The sequence below is a fragment of the Lethenteron reissneri genome, chromosome 57 (genome assembly GCF_015708825.2).
Source record: "Lethenteron reissneri isolate LAM-NWPU_2019-01 chromosome 57, ASM1570882v1, whole genome shotgun sequence".
Lineage (NCBI taxonomy): Eukaryota > Metazoa > Chordata > Hyperoartia > Petromyzontiformes > Petromyzontidae > Lethenteron > Lethenteron reissneri.
In genome coordinates this window covers 10,159,432-10,176,579 of record NC_083835.1, presented here as the reverse complement: position 1 = coordinate 10,176,579, position 17,148 = coordinate 10,159,432, and the positions used below count along the sequence as shown (strand labels likewise).

At 50.9% G+C, this 17,148-nt stretch overlaps 1 protein-coding gene across 3 annotated transcripts in view; it reads left to right on the top strand.

Annotated features, from left to right (window-relative positions):
- The window catches only part of LOC133357341 (autophagy-related protein 16-1-like), a 48,842-nt gene extending 33,261 nt beyond the window's left edge, over window positions 1-15,581 (top strand). For all 3 annotated transcript variants that reach the window (XM_061575241.1, XM_061575242.1, XM_061575240.1), the window contains 5 exons: window positions 5,694-5,799; window positions 8,343-8,492; window positions 8,840-8,887; window positions 11,129-11,230; window positions 13,450-15,581. In XM_061575241.1, the coding sequence (XP_061431225.1) occupies window positions 5,694-5,799; window positions 8,343-8,492; window positions 8,840-8,887; window positions 11,129-11,230; window positions 13,450-13,543 (500 nt within the window). In that variant the 3' untranslated portion in view covers window positions 13,544-15,581. The remainder of the gene's footprint in view (window positions 1-5,693; window positions 5,800-8,342; window positions 8,493-8,839; window positions 8,888-11,128; window positions 11,231-13,449) is intronic.
- Window positions 15,582-17,148: the final 1,567 nt, after the last annotated feature.

Genomic DNA, 17,148 nt, shown 5'->3' with positions numbered 1-17,148 from the left:
GTTCCAAAGTATTAGTTGGATCTCGTTTAATTTTAATGTAGGTACTTTCCTCTAATAAATCTTTAATTTTATTATCATAATCGGCTCGTGACATCACTACTGTAGTGCGGCCCTTATCAGCTGCTAGGATTTGAATATCTTTGTTTAGATGAAGCTCTCTTAAGGCTTTTGCCTCGTTCGAGCTAATATTTACTTTTGGTACTTTACTATTCTCAATTATTTTGGCAACCTCGTGTCTAGTCATCTCTGCCTCATTATGTGGAAGGAGTCTTACTGCTGATTCTACCTCAGCAATTATCTCATCCACTGGAATTGTGCGTGGGGTAACGGCAAAGTTAAGGCCTTTAGAAAGGACAGAAATCATGTCAGTGGTTAAATCAGTGTTAGTCAAGTTCATTACGGTTTTGTTTTTAAATTGTTCTTTTTTAATAGGGATTTGTTTATTGTAAAGTCTAGAAAATTTGTTAATTTGGTTAGCATTTGTTAGATTAAACACATTATCAGCCGATTGTTGTGTTATAGTATCGATTATATTCCAATCATGCATGGACACACTTGCTTATATTTAAATGTAAATGCTTTAGCGATTCAGAAATGTTGGATAATTCACTCCTGTTGTGTTGTATTCTCTCTATTAATAATAATTCGCTAGCTTTGTGTAGTATTTTGTTAGCCTCAGAAAACTTTATCTGATGTGTTATTTTAACTGCGTTTGGTATTACCTTCGAATCTCTGCGCCTTTTGAGGAACGCCAATGAAGATATCAATTTCATCCGCTTAATGCGGAGCTTCTCCAATTTTCTGGTTTTATATAGAGCTGCTGCTCTATATAAGAACGGGAGACACAGCAGAGCCTCACCATTCTGGCGAATTGCCCGATGATGCTGGATGCAATTACTAGCAAAACGTCGTACTCAAATTGTAAATGTTGTGGCTTCAACACACCGGTGGGCTAAAGCAGTGAACTATTTGTCTTTTGTCAAGGTGACACTTTTTTACTGTTTGGCCGTGTCGGGTGGTGGAGGGTTACGACACATTTATAAATAACGCGATCTAAACCCAAAAACGTTTATAGGTAAGATGTTATTATGTTACGTTTTGCCAGGTAAGAGCTCGCGAGACCAAGATAGCCTCAGGCCCCACTTAAAAGAAACCTCAACCACAGAAATTTAGACTGAGTGCATCACTTAAGGACACAGAGGTCCTGAAACTTCATTCTGAGAATGAGCGGGATTGTGAACACAGCTGCTCCTCTCTGCAACCTCGTCTCCTTCTGCTGCCTTGTAGGAGGAGTACAGTAGAATTAACTTGTGTGTACAGTACAATATACTAACATATGTTATTTAATACATTAGTCTTTTTATTTATGAAATAACATTTGCCATCTGTCTTATTATTATTAGCACTTTCACCGATACTTCAATGAAGCCCTCGAATATAGCTCATTAGACAGAAATAACGCTGTTCAGAAATGTATCCCCATATGCACAATGGTTTAATTACTTCTTTTAGCTCCGATTTCATAAGCGCTCACTTCTCCAGGAATGCATCTTGAGCACTTGGCGAGGTCTGCCTGCAGTGGAGCTGATCTGCCCACTGACCATTGGCTTGTCACTTGTAAGATGCGCCCGCCACTACGGTGGTGGGCTTCCAGTTAGGATTTCATCATTGCTTTTCGCTGGGGTTGGCATCGTCCCCCACTCCTCCTGCTGATGCCGAGGACAAATGTGTGAGGTTTAGGACTTTTATTAATGCAGCTGAAATGGCTGCTTTTGGTACAGTTCAAACCGCGCTAGAGACACTGGCTGACAGAGATGTTTCAGCTGGTTGAGAAAAAGTTACAGAATCACACTCATTGTCAACAACATTCCACGTCCAAAAATGCAGCCTTCGCTTGGAACTTCATAGAGTCACGCGGCGCTGCAAGGATGAGGGGTGGTTGCGGGTTGGTGAGGAAAAGGAAACTGCCTCGGTTTCTCACGATCACCGATCACTGTTTAATTCCATAAAAAATGTAGCATGCAGTGGCACACCTATCACCATCCTCAAGGGAAAGAACAGTAATCTGATCTCTAAACCCCAGAAACAGGTCTGCAGGTTTACAGAGAACTAGCTGTACTACCCGGCTTCGCCCGGGACTTGTATCCACCACGGCCGGCCGCCTTTGTCTCCCCAGTGGCGATGTTAATACGCCACAGCAGTTACTCATTTGAGGCAGAGTCGACCTAGGGGAGGTTCAAATAATGGTCACCGGTGGTGGCCGTGAGCGGGAATCGAACTGGGTTCGCCGGGTTGGTAGCGCAGCGTAGCGTTAAGCACTACACCCACCGATCCTCAAACACCACACACGCACAGACACACACACAGACACACACACAGACACACGCAGACACACACAGACAGACACACACAGACACACAGACAGCACTCTAAGCACTACACTACCGCTCCCCACACACCACACACGCACACACACAGACACACACACAGACACACACACAGACACACACACACAGACACACACACACAGACACAGGCAGCACGCTAAGCACTACACTACCGTTCCCCCTACACAACACACGCGCGCGCATCCATAGGTACACATACACGCGCTTGCTGCAGACACACACGACTTTCAGGGTGCGTACGGCAGTAAACGACTGAAATAATAAAGCGGCAATGCTGCGCAAGGAACGCCTTAGACCTGCAACACATTTGTGTAATGCGAGCGTAAACACACAAACACATACAAACACATACACAATACACACACACATACATGCAGACACACAGACAGACACATAACACACATACATACACACACATACATACACAGAAACACATACACACACATACATACACACATACATACAGACACACAGACATACACATAAACACATACACACATAGACATGACCCGGCTTCGCCCGGGACTTGGATCCACGATGCCCGGCCGCCTTTGTCTCCCCAGTGACGATGTTCACACACGACAGCAGTTACGCGTTTGAGGCTGAGTCGACCTAGGGGAGGCCCAGGTCCGTTTAAAATAATCGTCAGCGGTGGTGGGCGTGAGTTGGAATCGAACTGGGGGCGCTCAACCAGCTTAATGACTATTTGTACAAAGAACATATAAAGAATCGATTATAATAAGCAGGCAACAGTCCACATTATAGACTGCCAGTACACGCACTCAGCTTCATAAGCAGGCTAGAGTGTACATGATAGAGTGGCAGTACGCTCACCGAGCTTAATAAGCAGGCTACAGTCTACATGATAGACTGGCAGTACGCTGACCCAGCTTAATGACTATTTGTACAGTGAACATTTAAGTAATCGATTGTTGACGCGTTGGGTTTAAAAGTAATATTAATTGCACACATTGTGGTGGGGGTGGAGTGAAGAGTACGAAAAACTTTGATGAATTTACCTCAGAGTGGCGTGGTGGGTGTCGAGGCCTAGTAGCGGGCAGAGCCTGCGGCCTCGCCAAAATTGGGCACCCGGCAGAGGCAGGGTACGGGTGGCGTTCCTTCCCCCCCCCCCCTCAGCGCTCCAACAATACTGTGTAATGGCTATTATTTAATTAATTACGGAGCCTATGAAAGTGGCGAAGGCGTGGCTAGCCATTGGCAGGGGCAACCGCCGTCCAATGAAAGTGCAGCCCTTGGCGAAGGCGTCGCTAGCCGTTGCCAGGTCCAATGAAAGCGGCGAAGGCGTCGCTAGCCGTTGGCAGGGGCAACCGGCGTCCAATGAAAGTGCGTATGGTCCGGACACACAGACACACAGACAGACAGATAGACAGACAGATTCGCGATTTTATATATATAGATTTTTGTGAGGCCTTGGGGGAGGGAAAACCCCTCAACTAATATAGCATCTTAGGGCAAGGTGGGGACAGATCTGCTGGGACTGCAGTGCCTCAAATATTGGAAGAAGCAGCTACCCAATGTGAGTCACTGTCTGGGGTGCCATCTGTTGAGGAAGTACACAGATCGATCTAGGAAAGCACCAGGCAAACTGCAAAGGGAGGGTGGTGTTTCTCTGCAAAGTACCCTTAATTACAACTGTCTGGAACACAGGACGGGTGGCACAGGATCGGGAGGATGCTCTGGTGGTCCAGCTCTTTAAACAGGGGGACCGTACAGATTGTAACAACGACCGGGGCATCTCCCTCCTCAGTGTGCCGAGAAAGGTTCTGGCAGAGATTATTCAAATCACCCCCTTGCCAGGAACGCTGAGGAGAGGCTTGCTGATCCCCAATTTGATTTCAGGCCAGGGTGGTTTTGCACGGCCGCCATATTCTCCATCTGTCTGCTACAGCAGAGGTGTAAGGAATTTCAATAGGCATGTGATGCGATGAATAAAGCAGGGCTGTGGGTTTTCGTCATACTTCCGGGGTCCCTGACTTTATTCACAATCATTAAGGACCATCATGATGGTGGGCAGGCTCGGGTAAACATGCATGGTCAGGAGTCAGAGCCATGCCCTGTTCACCTTGAGGTGTGACAGGGATGTCCTCTGGTTCCTACATTATTTTACATCTTTTTCAATCATGTCCGTCGAGAGATGGCTCCTATTGGTCAACCATGTTATAAATGCTGATCTCGTAATTGCTGCTCACTCTGAGAAGGTGTTGGAGGCTTTCCTGCTCAACCTGGACCATGCCACTAAGAGGTGTGGTGGCTTATCATTAGCCCCATCAAAACTAAGCACTTTTCTAGGTTTAACCAGGCTGTATTGTGTGAGGGGAGCTTACAAATCCTTGAAAGATTTGGACACAGTCTCATCAGTAAGCTTCTCCGGCAGGGGAGGCTGCATTGGGCTAAGTCACATAGCCCACATGCCCAGCCGCTGCATCTCTAAGCAGCTTCTGTTTGGCTGGATAGAGCACTCTAAACGGGCACGGCACGGGTAGAGAAGAGATGGGCTGATGTGGTACAGAAGGGGATGTGGAGCTGTGTGGACTTGCCGATTACTGGTACCAGCGGTGTGACAAGATCAGCCTCTGTGGAGGAGGAGGCTCGTGCAGGATGCTACTGGGCATTTGGAGGCGGTCGCTCTCCAGCAACAGCGGAGGAATGAGGAGCAATGCTCATAACAGCGAGCAGAGCGCTGGGTGCCTAAAATGCAGCAAATTGGCACAGTAGGGGGCACAGGTGGTGCATCTGCCAGTCATGGCACCTGGGTCTGTCCCATGACCTGCCGGCGAGTGTTGGACACTTCACGTGGCCTCAAACTGCATATCGCATGGCACAAGTGCCGTGGTGACATCGCCACTTAGTGGTGAATACCGGCTTTTGTTGTGTCTGTGTACATGTACACATGTATATGTGTGTACGTTTGCATGGTGTGTGCATGCATGTGTGTAAAATTATGTGTGTGTGCGTCGGGTAGCGGTTAGCACGCTATGCTACAAACCCAACGACTCGAGTTCGATTCCCGCTCATGACCAACATCACTGGTGATTATCTGAACCCTGATCGACTCAGCTGGAAATGAGTACCTGGTACAGTGTGTAAACTTCACCTACCAGGGAGACAAAGGCAGCTGGGCATGGTGTTGGCCATCCACCCCCTCGTGTGCCATGCCGGCCTTCATAGGTGCCCACTAACAGCACTTGCCCCAACAGTCTGTTAAGGCTACATGGGGGATTTTTATCTTTGTGTGCGTACATATGTGTGTCTGTGCATTTCCAGGCATTCGTACGATCTTTGCGGGCTCCAGCTGTAACGACGTCGTGTGCTCGGAGCAGTGCGTCATCAGCGGCCACTACGACAAGAAGATCCGCTTCTGGGACACACGGTGAGGAGCGGGAAGTGGTGCCGCGAGAGGCTGGCATGGCGCCGCCCTCCGCTCCGGCTTGCCGCATCACGCTGTCGTTCTAGCCCTGCGCTCCGAACCCCATATCCCGAGTTCGATTCCTGCTCACGGTCAGCATTGGGGACAACGAATATCTGAAATGGTCCTTAGCCTCCCCTTGGTCAACTCGATCATCAAATGAGTCCTGTTGGTGCAGAGGGGTCAAAGGTGACTGGGAGTGTGTGATCCTGGCCACACCATTCACCTTGTGCTCTGTGCCAGTCTTCATCGGTGGTTGCTAACAGCACTTTCCCCAACAGTCTGTGTAGGCTCTATGTGTCTGTGTGAGTATACAGGGTGTGAGTGTGTGTGGAAAATAGACGTAAATCAAGGCTTGTAGGGAGCAGCATCTGTGTGTGTGTGCACATTGGGGGTCAGTAACCCCCCCTACCTGGCGGCATTTCTACCAAATCCCACGGAAACTCCCAACTAAGCTTTTGCTGGGGACCCCAGGGGGACGGGCATTTATGATGCCTTCTGCCCAAACCCCATTTGTCAGAGCCAGACTGAGCCCCGCCTCCCCCTCCCCCCGCCTTCAGGGTTCCACCAAAAACAGGAAACCACCACGGTTGGCCACGTAGAATGTCCGAACGCTCACTGATGAGGAAAGGCTGCCATTCTGTCGGGAGGTGGGCCGGTACCCCCTGGATCTCTGTGATATTCAGGAGGTCCGGTGGACTGGCTCTGGCTCCAGTCACCATGAGGGGTGGACAGTCCTCTCAGGGCAGGAAACTGATAAAAAATGAACAGGGAGTGTCGTTGCTTTTAAATAAAACAGTGAAGGGGGTGTGGGAGCGTTGAGGTGAGAGGTGAGGAATGGTGGTGGTGGTGGTGGTGGTTGCTTATTCGCTCGCCGCAGATGAACATCAGTGGAGGGTTGCCGACTAGGCCGATGAGTCAGATGCCTTCTAAAACTTCCTGTCCCAGGTGCTGGCTAAAGTTTCTCCTCGGGATAGTCATCTTGTTGGGTGATTTTAACGCATGAATGGGTCATGACACAGATACCTGGGTCGGAGTAATTGGAAGGAATGTACCAGATCAGCTCAATAATAATGGTAGGAGGCTGCTAGACTTATGTGCAGCCAATGGGCTTGTAATCACCAACACACTTTTGCAGCATTGGCACATTCATACAATATCATGGATGCACACTGAGTCCAAGTAAGAACATCTGTTGGACTGTACAGTGAAATGGGTGAGGTTCAGGACTGTGGCTCATGCAGCTGCAATGACTGCATTGAGTATACAGTCCAGACCTCCCCAGAGACCACACTGAGATGGAGTTGGAGGCTCTACTGCTGAACCTGGTGTGTGACCATAAGAGGTGGGGTCTTACAATCAGCCCAACTAAAACTAATCAGCTGCCTTAGTTTATTTTGTCATCAGGCATCCACCCCCTAAGCTCTCCATAAGTGATGGGGCAGTTGTGGAGATGTTTCCATATCCGGGCAATGTGCTTATGTCCAACTCTGGTTTAGCAGCATAGGTCACACTCCAAATAATTCATGTGCCATGATCTGTTCATCAGCTGTGCAACGCTGTGTGGAAGCTACGTGACCTGTCATTCAACACGAAGATTTGGGTCTTCTCAGCCACAGTTATGCCCTTGCTACGATCCATCCTGGGTTTAGCCGAACTAGATTGTGTGAGCTCACAAATCCTTGAAAGATCTGGACAGAGTTCCATTGGTGAACTCCTCCGATGAGCGAGGCTGCATTGGCTGCAACACGTAGCCCGCATGGCCAGCCACCGCATGGTCAAACAACTTCTGTTTGGCCCCATAGAGGGGGCTAAACGGCCGCGGTACGGGCTAGAGAAGAGAAGGACTGATGTGATACAGAAGGATGTGGAGCTGAATGGATTTGCCAATGACTGGTGCCAGTGGTGTAAAAATTGGCCTCGATGGAGAACTCTCATGAAGGACGCTATTGAGCAGTTGGAGGCAGTCACCCTCCAGCAACAGGGGAGGGCAGAAGAGTGATGTTCACAACAATGAGCGGAGTGGCGGGCGGCTAAAACGCAGCAAGTTGGCACAGTAGGGAGCAAAGTTGGTGCATCGGCCAATCATCTCAGTCAACCCATGGCACCTGAGTCTGTCCCATGACCCGCTGCGAGCGAGCCTTCAGACACTTCACGTGGCCTAAAAGTGCACCTAGCGTAACACAAGCGCCGAGATAACATCATCGCCGTTTAGTTACAAATGCCGGTGGTTTTTGGTCGGTTTAAATAAATCATCAAACGTGAGCAGCAGCATCAACAGCATAGGGTAGGTATCTTCGCAGGCAGAAGCTAAGAGCGTGATCGGCATCCTCACCATCAATAGTCCCCTTAATTACTAATTATTATCATTAGCAACAGCAAATGCGTCTTATCTTGTCAGCCTCAGTAGATGCTTGTAAACAGCACTTGCTCAAATCGTCTGTATAGGCGACACGGGGGATCTTTGCGTGCATGTTAATACGTGTGAAAACATGCTTGTGCAACAGCTCGGAGTCTGTGCGCACGGAGCTGGAGCTGCTGGGGCGCGTCACGTCGCTGGACCTGAACGCAGAGCGGACGGAGCTGTTGAGCTGCTCGCGGGACGACTCGCTCCGTATCACCGAGCTGCGCACCAACAGCACGCGCGTCTCTCTCACGTGCGCGCTCGCCCCCGCATCCGCGTTGTCGCCACTCCTCACTCTGCGATCTTTCACTTGGAATCGGGAGTTGCTATTCGGTTCCACTCGATAATCGCGCGCTTTTTGTGTCTCGTCACTTTTTACAGCTTAATATGTATTGACCGTATTGTCATGTTAGGAAGCCACTGGAGCTATGCACTTTTAAATATAAATTGAAAACTCATATCTTTAGAACATTTTTTTGTGTTTAGTTTGGTGTCCTTCCCCCACACCCCCAATTAGTGTGGTTGGCAACGTACGATCCGAAATAAGTCCTTCTGCCTGCTCTGTTGAATTTTTGAACAGCCAAGTTTGTGTCATTACAGGGCGGAGGGCTTCAAGTGTGGAGCGGACTGGACGAGAGCTGTCTTCAGGTGATGCAAATCACTTGTCTGGCATGTGTCTGTGTGCCATGTGTCTCTGCAGTGTATTTGTCTAGCTGTCGTTCTTTCACGTGGCTTTGTATCTCCATAATACAGGTTTTTCTTTGGGTTAGATCGCTTGAATATAAATGTCGTTAAACCCGCCACCACCCAACAGCCAATAATAAGGTTTGTCACGTAAACAGAACATGCCAGTTCACTACTCGAATAGCACGCCAGTGTGTTGGAGAGCAAATCCACAACATTTACAATCTGAGTATGACATGTCACCAGTAATTACAACCGGCGTCATCAGGCTGCGATCAAACCCACATTTTCTTTATTATGGATGATATTGGTCGCGAAAGCCTACGTGTTAAACTGGCTTTGTATCTATCTAACTGTGTGCATTTCTTTCTGACTTTGTCTGCCTGTCCACCTGTCTGGCTGTCAGTCTGTGGTTGTTCCTTCTTGTTTGCATGTTTGTGCATGTCTGTTTGGCGGTTAGTGATGAAGGTAGTGGCTGTAATAGAGTTTGGTTTAGTGTCGATGGTGGTGGTGTTTTAATGTCACTTGTGGTAATGTTGTTAGTGCCAGTTTTGGTGGTGTTGGTGGTGGTGGAGGCCACAGCAGTTTGGTGATGATGCTGGTACAGCAACAACGAGTGGAGCGCCGGGCGGCCAAAATGCAGCAATACTCTTAGGTTTTTTCAGTAAAGCCACGTAGGTAAAAATAAATAATAAAATAAAAATTATTGAAATAATAATAGAAATAAAATTATAAATCACGACGTTTCGGAGGCAACACAAGTCTCCGTCATCAGGTTGGGACAGTCACAGCTAGATTTACTGTATCAAGTGAGGCAAAAAGTTCTTAAATACAAGTTAAGGGGGGAGGAGGGGGGGAGGGGCTTATCTGAATGTGGTAGCCAATGAATGAAACGTATTGGGGGGGCAGGGCTAAAAGAGAACAACAGGTGCACATGCTAAAAGAGAACAACAGGTGCACATGCTAAAAGAGAACAACAGGTGCACATGCTAAAAGAGAACGACAGGTGCACATGTGTTTTTTACCCAGTGTTGGTTGACAATCCAAATACAAAAAAAGGAGAGTACTGTTAAACGCTGGGGATGTCAACACTCGGTAAAGTAGAATAGTACCTGTCAAATAAGATGGTCCAAAAATGTGTAGTTAAATCTTTTTTGCATGGTTAATACCATCTTTCCAATGATTACTCAGTTTGTACCCATCATCACGGTGGAAATTATTTCTGTGTTTGTATATCTGGATGGCTTCGTGTACAAACCTTTGATGGTAGCCAGAGGGTTTGCAGAGCACCTTGGTCTCGGAAAAGACAATATCATGAGAGCCCACAGCGTTGTAGCAATGATCGGCAACGGCGGAAGACTCAATTTTGCCGTGTTTCAGATCTGACTTGTGCTCGCGAACACGATCAGAGACATGACGTTTCGTTTCCCCAATGTAACAATCACCACAGCTGCAACTCAGTTTATATACTCCAGGGTATTGCAAGTCAGGAATGACATCCTTCATAGATGGAATTAGATCATGGATTTTATGTACTGTACTGAATCGGACTTGGATCTTATGTTTGTTTAGAATTTTGTAGATCTTTTTGGTCACGCCTGCTATGTATGGCAACGTGATAGTTTTGATCGGAGTTTCAAGTGGCTGTTTCTGTATGGTGGGAGAAACAGCTTGGCGGATGGTGCGGTCAGAGTATCCGTTCATCCTGAGGGCCCGATGTAGATGTCTTAATTCACTGGCCAGGTGGTGTTGGTCAGAAATGCCATGAGCTCTGTGGTATAGCATTTTGATGAAATAATTATTTTGAGATGGGTGGTGGTGGGAATCAGGAAAACGCAGCAAGTTGGCACAGTAGGGGGCACAGTTGGTGCATCGGCCAGTCATCTCAGTCAACCAATAGCATCTGGGTCTGTCCCATGACCTGCTAGTGAGCATTCGAAACTTCACATGTCCTTAAAGTGCACATTGTCTGGCACAGGTACTGTGGTGACGTCACCGCCACTTACTGGTGGTGGAGGCTGGTAGTAATGGTCATGGTTAGTGGTGGTGTTGGTGGCACTTGCCACCATGTTGTGCTCGTTATTTGTGTTTACACTGCACTAACACAACACTGCTGTTGCTGTGTCACTGTGTTCCTGTTTCACTCTGTCGCTGTGTGTGAGTGTAAACCGCCCTAACGCACCGCTGCTCTGTTGCTCTCCTCAGCCCGGATGGACAGTACGTGACGGCCGGCTCGGCTGACGGGACGCTGTTTGTGTGGAACGCCGCCACGGGGCACGTGGAGCGCTCTCTCTCCCGGCACCACAGGTAGCGCCGCCCACCGCCCCGGCACCACAGGTAGTGCCGGCCACCGCTCCGGCACCACAGGTAGTGCCGGCCACCGCCTCGGCACCACAGGTAGCGCCGGCCACCGCCTCGGCACCACAGGTAGCGCCGGCCATCGCCCCGGCACCACAGGTAGTGCCGGCCACCGCCTCGGCACCACAGGTAGCGCCGGCCACCGCCCCGGCATCACAGGTAGTGCCGGCCACCGCCCCGGCACCACAGGTAGTGCCGGCCACCGCCCCGGTACCACAGGTAGCGCCGGCCACCGCCCCGGTACCACAGGTAGTGCCGGCCACCGCCCCGGTACCACAGGTAGTGCCGGCCACCGCCCCGGCACCACAGGTAGTGCCGGCCACCGCCCCGGTACCACAGGTAGTGCCGGCCACCGCCCCGGTACCACAGGTAGTGCCGGCCACCGCCCCGGCACCACAGGTAGCGCCGCCCACCGCCCCGGCACCACAGGTAGCGCTGCCCATCGCCCCGGCACCACAGGTAGCGCCGCCCACCGCCCCGGCACCACAGGTAGCGCCGCCCATCGCCCCGGCACCACAGGTAGTGCCGGCCATCGCCCCGGCACCACAGGTAGCGCCGCCCACCGCCCCGGCACCACAGGTAGCGCCGCCCATCGCCCCGGCACCACAGGTAGTGCCGGCCACCGCCCCGGCACCACAGGTAGCGCCGCCCACCGCCCCGGCACCACAGGTAGCGCCGCCCATCGCCCCGGCACCACAGGTAGTGCCGGCCATCGCCCCGGCACCACAGGTAGCGCCGCCCACCGCCCCGGCACCACAGGTAGCGCCGCCCACCGCCCCGGCACCACAGGTAGCGCCGCCCACCGCCCCGGCACCACAGGTAGCGCCGCCCATCGCCCCGGCACCACAGGTAGTGCCGGCCACCGCCCCGGCACCACAGGTAGCGCCGCCCACCGCCCCGGCACCACAGGTAGTGCCGGCCATCGCCCCGGCACCACAGGTAGCGCCGCCCACCGCCCCGGCACCACAGGTAGTGCCGGCCATCGCCCCGGCACCACAGGTAGCGCCGCCCATCGCCCCGGCACCACAGGTAGTGCCGGCCACCGCCTCGGCACCACAGGTAGTGCCGGCCACCACCCCGGCACCACAGGTAGCGCCGGCCACCGTCCTGGCTCCTCTCCCAGCCTCTGTGCTTTTGTGCGCGTGCGAGCATTTGTATGTATTTGTATGTCTACATGCGTGTGGGGAACGGTAGTGTAGCGGATAGCATGCTGCACTTTGAACCTGATTGATTCCCGCTCATGGTCAACACCAGTGACGATTATCTGAACCGGTCCTGGGCGTCCCCTAGACCGACTCGGCCTCAAATGAGTACGTGGTGCGGTGTGTAAACATCGCCACTGTGGAGACATAGACGGCCGGGCGTGGTGTTGGCCACCCACCCCCTCATGTGCCTTGCCTGCCTTCATAGGTGCTCGCTAACAGCGCTTGCCGCAACAGGGCTATACTGGGGATCTTTGCCTGTTTGTGTGTGTGTGCGCGCGTGGGTGTGTATGTATGTATGCATGCGTACGTGCATGTGTGCATGGTAACGTGTCCATGTGTGTCTGTGTGTGTGTTTCTGGACAAAGTCCCATTGATGAGCTTCTCCGGCAGGCAAGGCTGCGTTGGCCTGGTCATGTAGCCCGCATGTCCAGCCACCGGATGCCTAAACAGCTTTTATTCAGCCGGATAGAGGGGGCTAAACGGGCATGGAGTGATGTGGTACAGGAGGACGTGGAGCTTAGTGGACATTACGATGACTGGTACCAGCAGTGTCGAGATCGACCTCTATGGAGGAGGCAGTTAGAGGCAGTCACCCTCCAACAACAGCGGAGGGCAGAGGAGTGATGCTCACAACAACGAGCGGCGCGCCGGGTGGCTAAAACAGTAGGGGGCACAGGTGGTGCATCGGCCAGTCATCTCAGTCAGTTGACCCATGGCACCTGGGTCTGCCCCGTGACCAGGAGGTCACGGGGCAGACCCAGGTGCTGGCAGGAGCCAGCGGGCGTTTGACACTTCACGTGCCCTTAACGTGCACATAGCCTGGCACATACGCCATGGTGGCGTTAACGCCACTTAGCAGCAAATGGCGGTTGTTATTGTGTGTGTCTTGGTGTGTGCACGCACGTGGGGTGTATGTATCTTTGCGTTTGTGCATGGTAACATATCCATGTGCGTATCTGCCAGTGCGGCAGTGAATGCAGTGGCGTGGAGCCCTTCGGGGGAGTACATCCTGAGCGTCGACAAGGCCAAGCGCGCCGTGCTGTGGTCCGACTTGTGACCTCGAACTGTGAGCAGAGGTCATCACGCTCTCGTCGCCAACCCCGGTGGGCCAGCATTGCCAAACTGCGACCCCTGACCCCCGTGGCACCCATCAACTCTGAGAAGAATGGCGAAACCATCATGATGGGGGCAAGAGGGGACTCCGGAGAGTCCCAACAAGGGGTTCGTTCGGGAACACTCCCTCCCAAACCCACCGGGGTGCGATGGAAGACGGTTGCTAGGCGTTTCTACGGTTATTGGATGGGTGTGCATCACCACGATGATTTTGGCTGAGATTCTTTAATGGGTGCCGTGCCTCTCCACCGCTCTCTGCTTCTATTGCCTCCACTAACCTCCCCCTATCTCACGTGGCCTCACCTAACCTCCCTCTGCCTCCCATAACCTCTCCCCCTGTCTCACTTCCTGCCTCCCATAACCTATCTCATTTCACCTCGCTTCACCTCCTTCTGCATCCGAATGCTTCCCGCGTTCTCCCCCTGTCGCTCCTCCCATCTTTTCCTCGTCTCTGTTCACCCAAACGCTTCCTTGCTCCTCCCACAATTCCTCCTCATGGCTCTCCCCTACATCCCCTCCACACCCCCCAGAGCTGAGCTTGTAAATAGCACAAAACGATTGTGCACTTGTAAATATGCACTGGGCACCTGAGTGGCACCCTCCCTGCTAGACCCCCCCCCCCCGAACTGGACCTCCTCGAGAAACGGCAGCGCTTCTCGTTAGCGATTACCAGTCACGATCCACCAGTTACTGATTCCAGGTCGCCGATGTCTGATTACTGATTACATTTGTTGAGCATATTGCAAGACGGCCTGGTCAGATTTACAGAATTAATGCAAAAGATTCAGGGCCTTATTCAGCACCTCTCACTGTTTGTCCACTGACACATCCGAGCCACGCCAGAGGCCAAACTGAGCCAAACCGGTGCAGGTCAGGAGGCACCGGCTTGATTTTCCACTGCAGAAGCTAACAACACAAGTGATGAACGAGCGGAGACGCATGTAGGTGACGCGGTGATGCCTGTCCTCAGAGCGTACTGGCGTCACTACGAATGTGTCATTAGCCCTGGCCCTGCTTGACCCCAAGCCAGATTCGGATGTCTCATGATGTATGTCGACGTATCACTATTTTGCCAGCTCGGAAAATATCCAGTGGAAAACCACCCGTCCCCCGAGTTTGCTACGTGCTGGTTCCGCTTGATGTGGCGGTAGACGAGGTACGTCAAACGTCATCAGGCGTGTGGTGTCCATGGGAAAGGAGTGGTGGCCATGGAGAGCAAATTGCACAGAAGTTTAAGTACTGGAGTTGGAAGAGCTGTGGCTCAGTCCGCGTTTGTGTGGAGAGGCTGTGAAATGTAGCCAAACATCCCAACCCAGGACCTCCCTGAAGAGTCTTGATCCTTGCCATCACTTGTCAAGAGAGTCTTCCTGCTCTTACGAACATTGGGGGCAAACATCTCTATTGGGCGGCCCTGAGCTAATGGCGGAAATTACACATTCCTGTGGTAGGCTCGAGCCGGCGTGAGATAACTGGCTGACTTCCCACAAAGTGGAATACACTTTATCGACCATGTTCGAATGATTGTGATGACGATGATGATGGTGGTGGTGGCTTAATTTCTCACTGAATGTTTTTCGGGTCACTGGAAGCCTGGAGTATGTTGGCACGTAACTACAGTAGCCACAGCCATAGGAGTTAGTTATTGGACGTGGTGTGATGGGTGTGCACATTTTTTACCAGGTCGCCTACGCACACAGACTCGGCTAAAATTCAGCTTCGGGGATGATAGATATCGATAATGTTGGGGATTCTAGTCAACCCCAAACCAGGGTTGGTTAAATATTTCTTGTCTCGTTGGAGGGGAGCATGGGGATCGGCGGCTGGGTATTGAACCTGCGCCTCCAAGGTTTACGGCCTCGCCAGGCAGCGCCACCAATATTACACTCTCAGCCGCCGTGCAGGTGTGTGCAGGTGTTTGTGCAGTTGTGTGTGCAGGTGCACACGAATAAACAGACCAGGAACACGTCTGGTTTATTTTTGTACATCGGTCTTTTTTTGAGTTTTTTTCCTACCAGCTCTCTTCTGTGCTGTTGGCGCCGTGCCACGGGGCTGAAGATATGTCCATTAGACATTCTCTCAGAAAGCAGTGCATCACCCTGTGTAAGACAAGGAAACACCTGAGGAATGGCTGTTAAACCAATGTTTTTGCGTGAATTCTCAAAGCTAGACAAACCAAGAATAATTTTCAATTTGTAGCGGTCACAGTTCTTTTACTCCGGAGAGAGAGAAGCGCGGTTGAAATGACAGCAGAGTTGAGCCTGGTTGGCTCTTGAATTGGAGATGGGTTCAGGAGGGTTTGGGGCTGGCTGGGAGGTGGCCAAGAGATGGAGGCACAGCAATGGATTATTAAATGCGTCTGTACAGAGCTTTGGTGTCACCCCTCCTACGCGTGGTGGGGCTTCTCCGGTTTGCACCCACACGAAGCCATCCTCTCGTAAATGTTGTTTGCCAGTCTCCATTGAAAACATTTCTTTAGAACTGCTTTTTGTTTACTCTTTGGTTATTTCGGTAAAGTCACGTAGAAAGAAAGTTAATTAAATAATATAATACGACGTTTCGATTGCAACACAAGCAATCGTCATCAGGTAGAACTAAATTTGAGAGAGAGACAAGACACGGAGACACACAGACAGACAAGACAGACACAGAGAGAGACCACACAGACAGAGACAATATAGACACACAGACCCAATGCCTCTGTGTCGTGGCCTTAAATAGAGAGAGGGATGGGGGGGGCAGAGAGAGAGGTGGGTCTGCTGGAACAGATAAAATGTGCATGTCAATGTGAGAACTGTGTGGAAATTCACTCTGCGGTGGCAGGGGGAGAAAAAGAAAAATAATGTACCAGACTTGCTGGATCTTTCTCCCCCTGCCACCACGGGGTGGATTTCCACACAGCTCTCTCATTACTTGTACCTGATGATGATTGCTTGTGTTGCAATCAAAACGTCGTATTCTATTATTATTTTATTTCTTTCTACGTGACTTTACCGAAAGAACCAAAGATTATGGATTCCTGTAGTCACGAAAGCTTCAAATCAAGCTTTCCCATTTACATGCTAATGTTCTGCTCCAGCAGACCCACCTTTCTCTCTGCCGCACCCCCCTCTCTCTATTTAAGGCCACGACACAGAGGCATTGGGTCTCTGTGTGTCTATGTTGTGTGTCTCTTTGTGTCTTTGTGTTGTCTCTCTCTGCTTGTGTGTCTGTGTGTCTCCGTGTCTGTGTTTTATCTCTCTAAAATTTAGTTCTACCTGATCACGATTGCTTGTGTTGCAATCGAAACGTCGTATTCTATTATTTTATTTTATTTCTTTTTACGTGACTTTCACGAAAGAACCAAAGAAGAATTCCTGCAGTCACGAAACCTTCAAAATCAAGTTTTTTACGTTTAGTTTGTTGTCCTTCCCCCGCACCTCCGATTAGCACGGTTGGCTACGTACAGTACGAAGGAAGTTAAACATACATACAGCTAAACATGGCATTCTAGCAGGACCCTCGTGAAAAAGTTTTGAGACTCGAGGCTTGGCTATAAGAATGTCAAAGTAC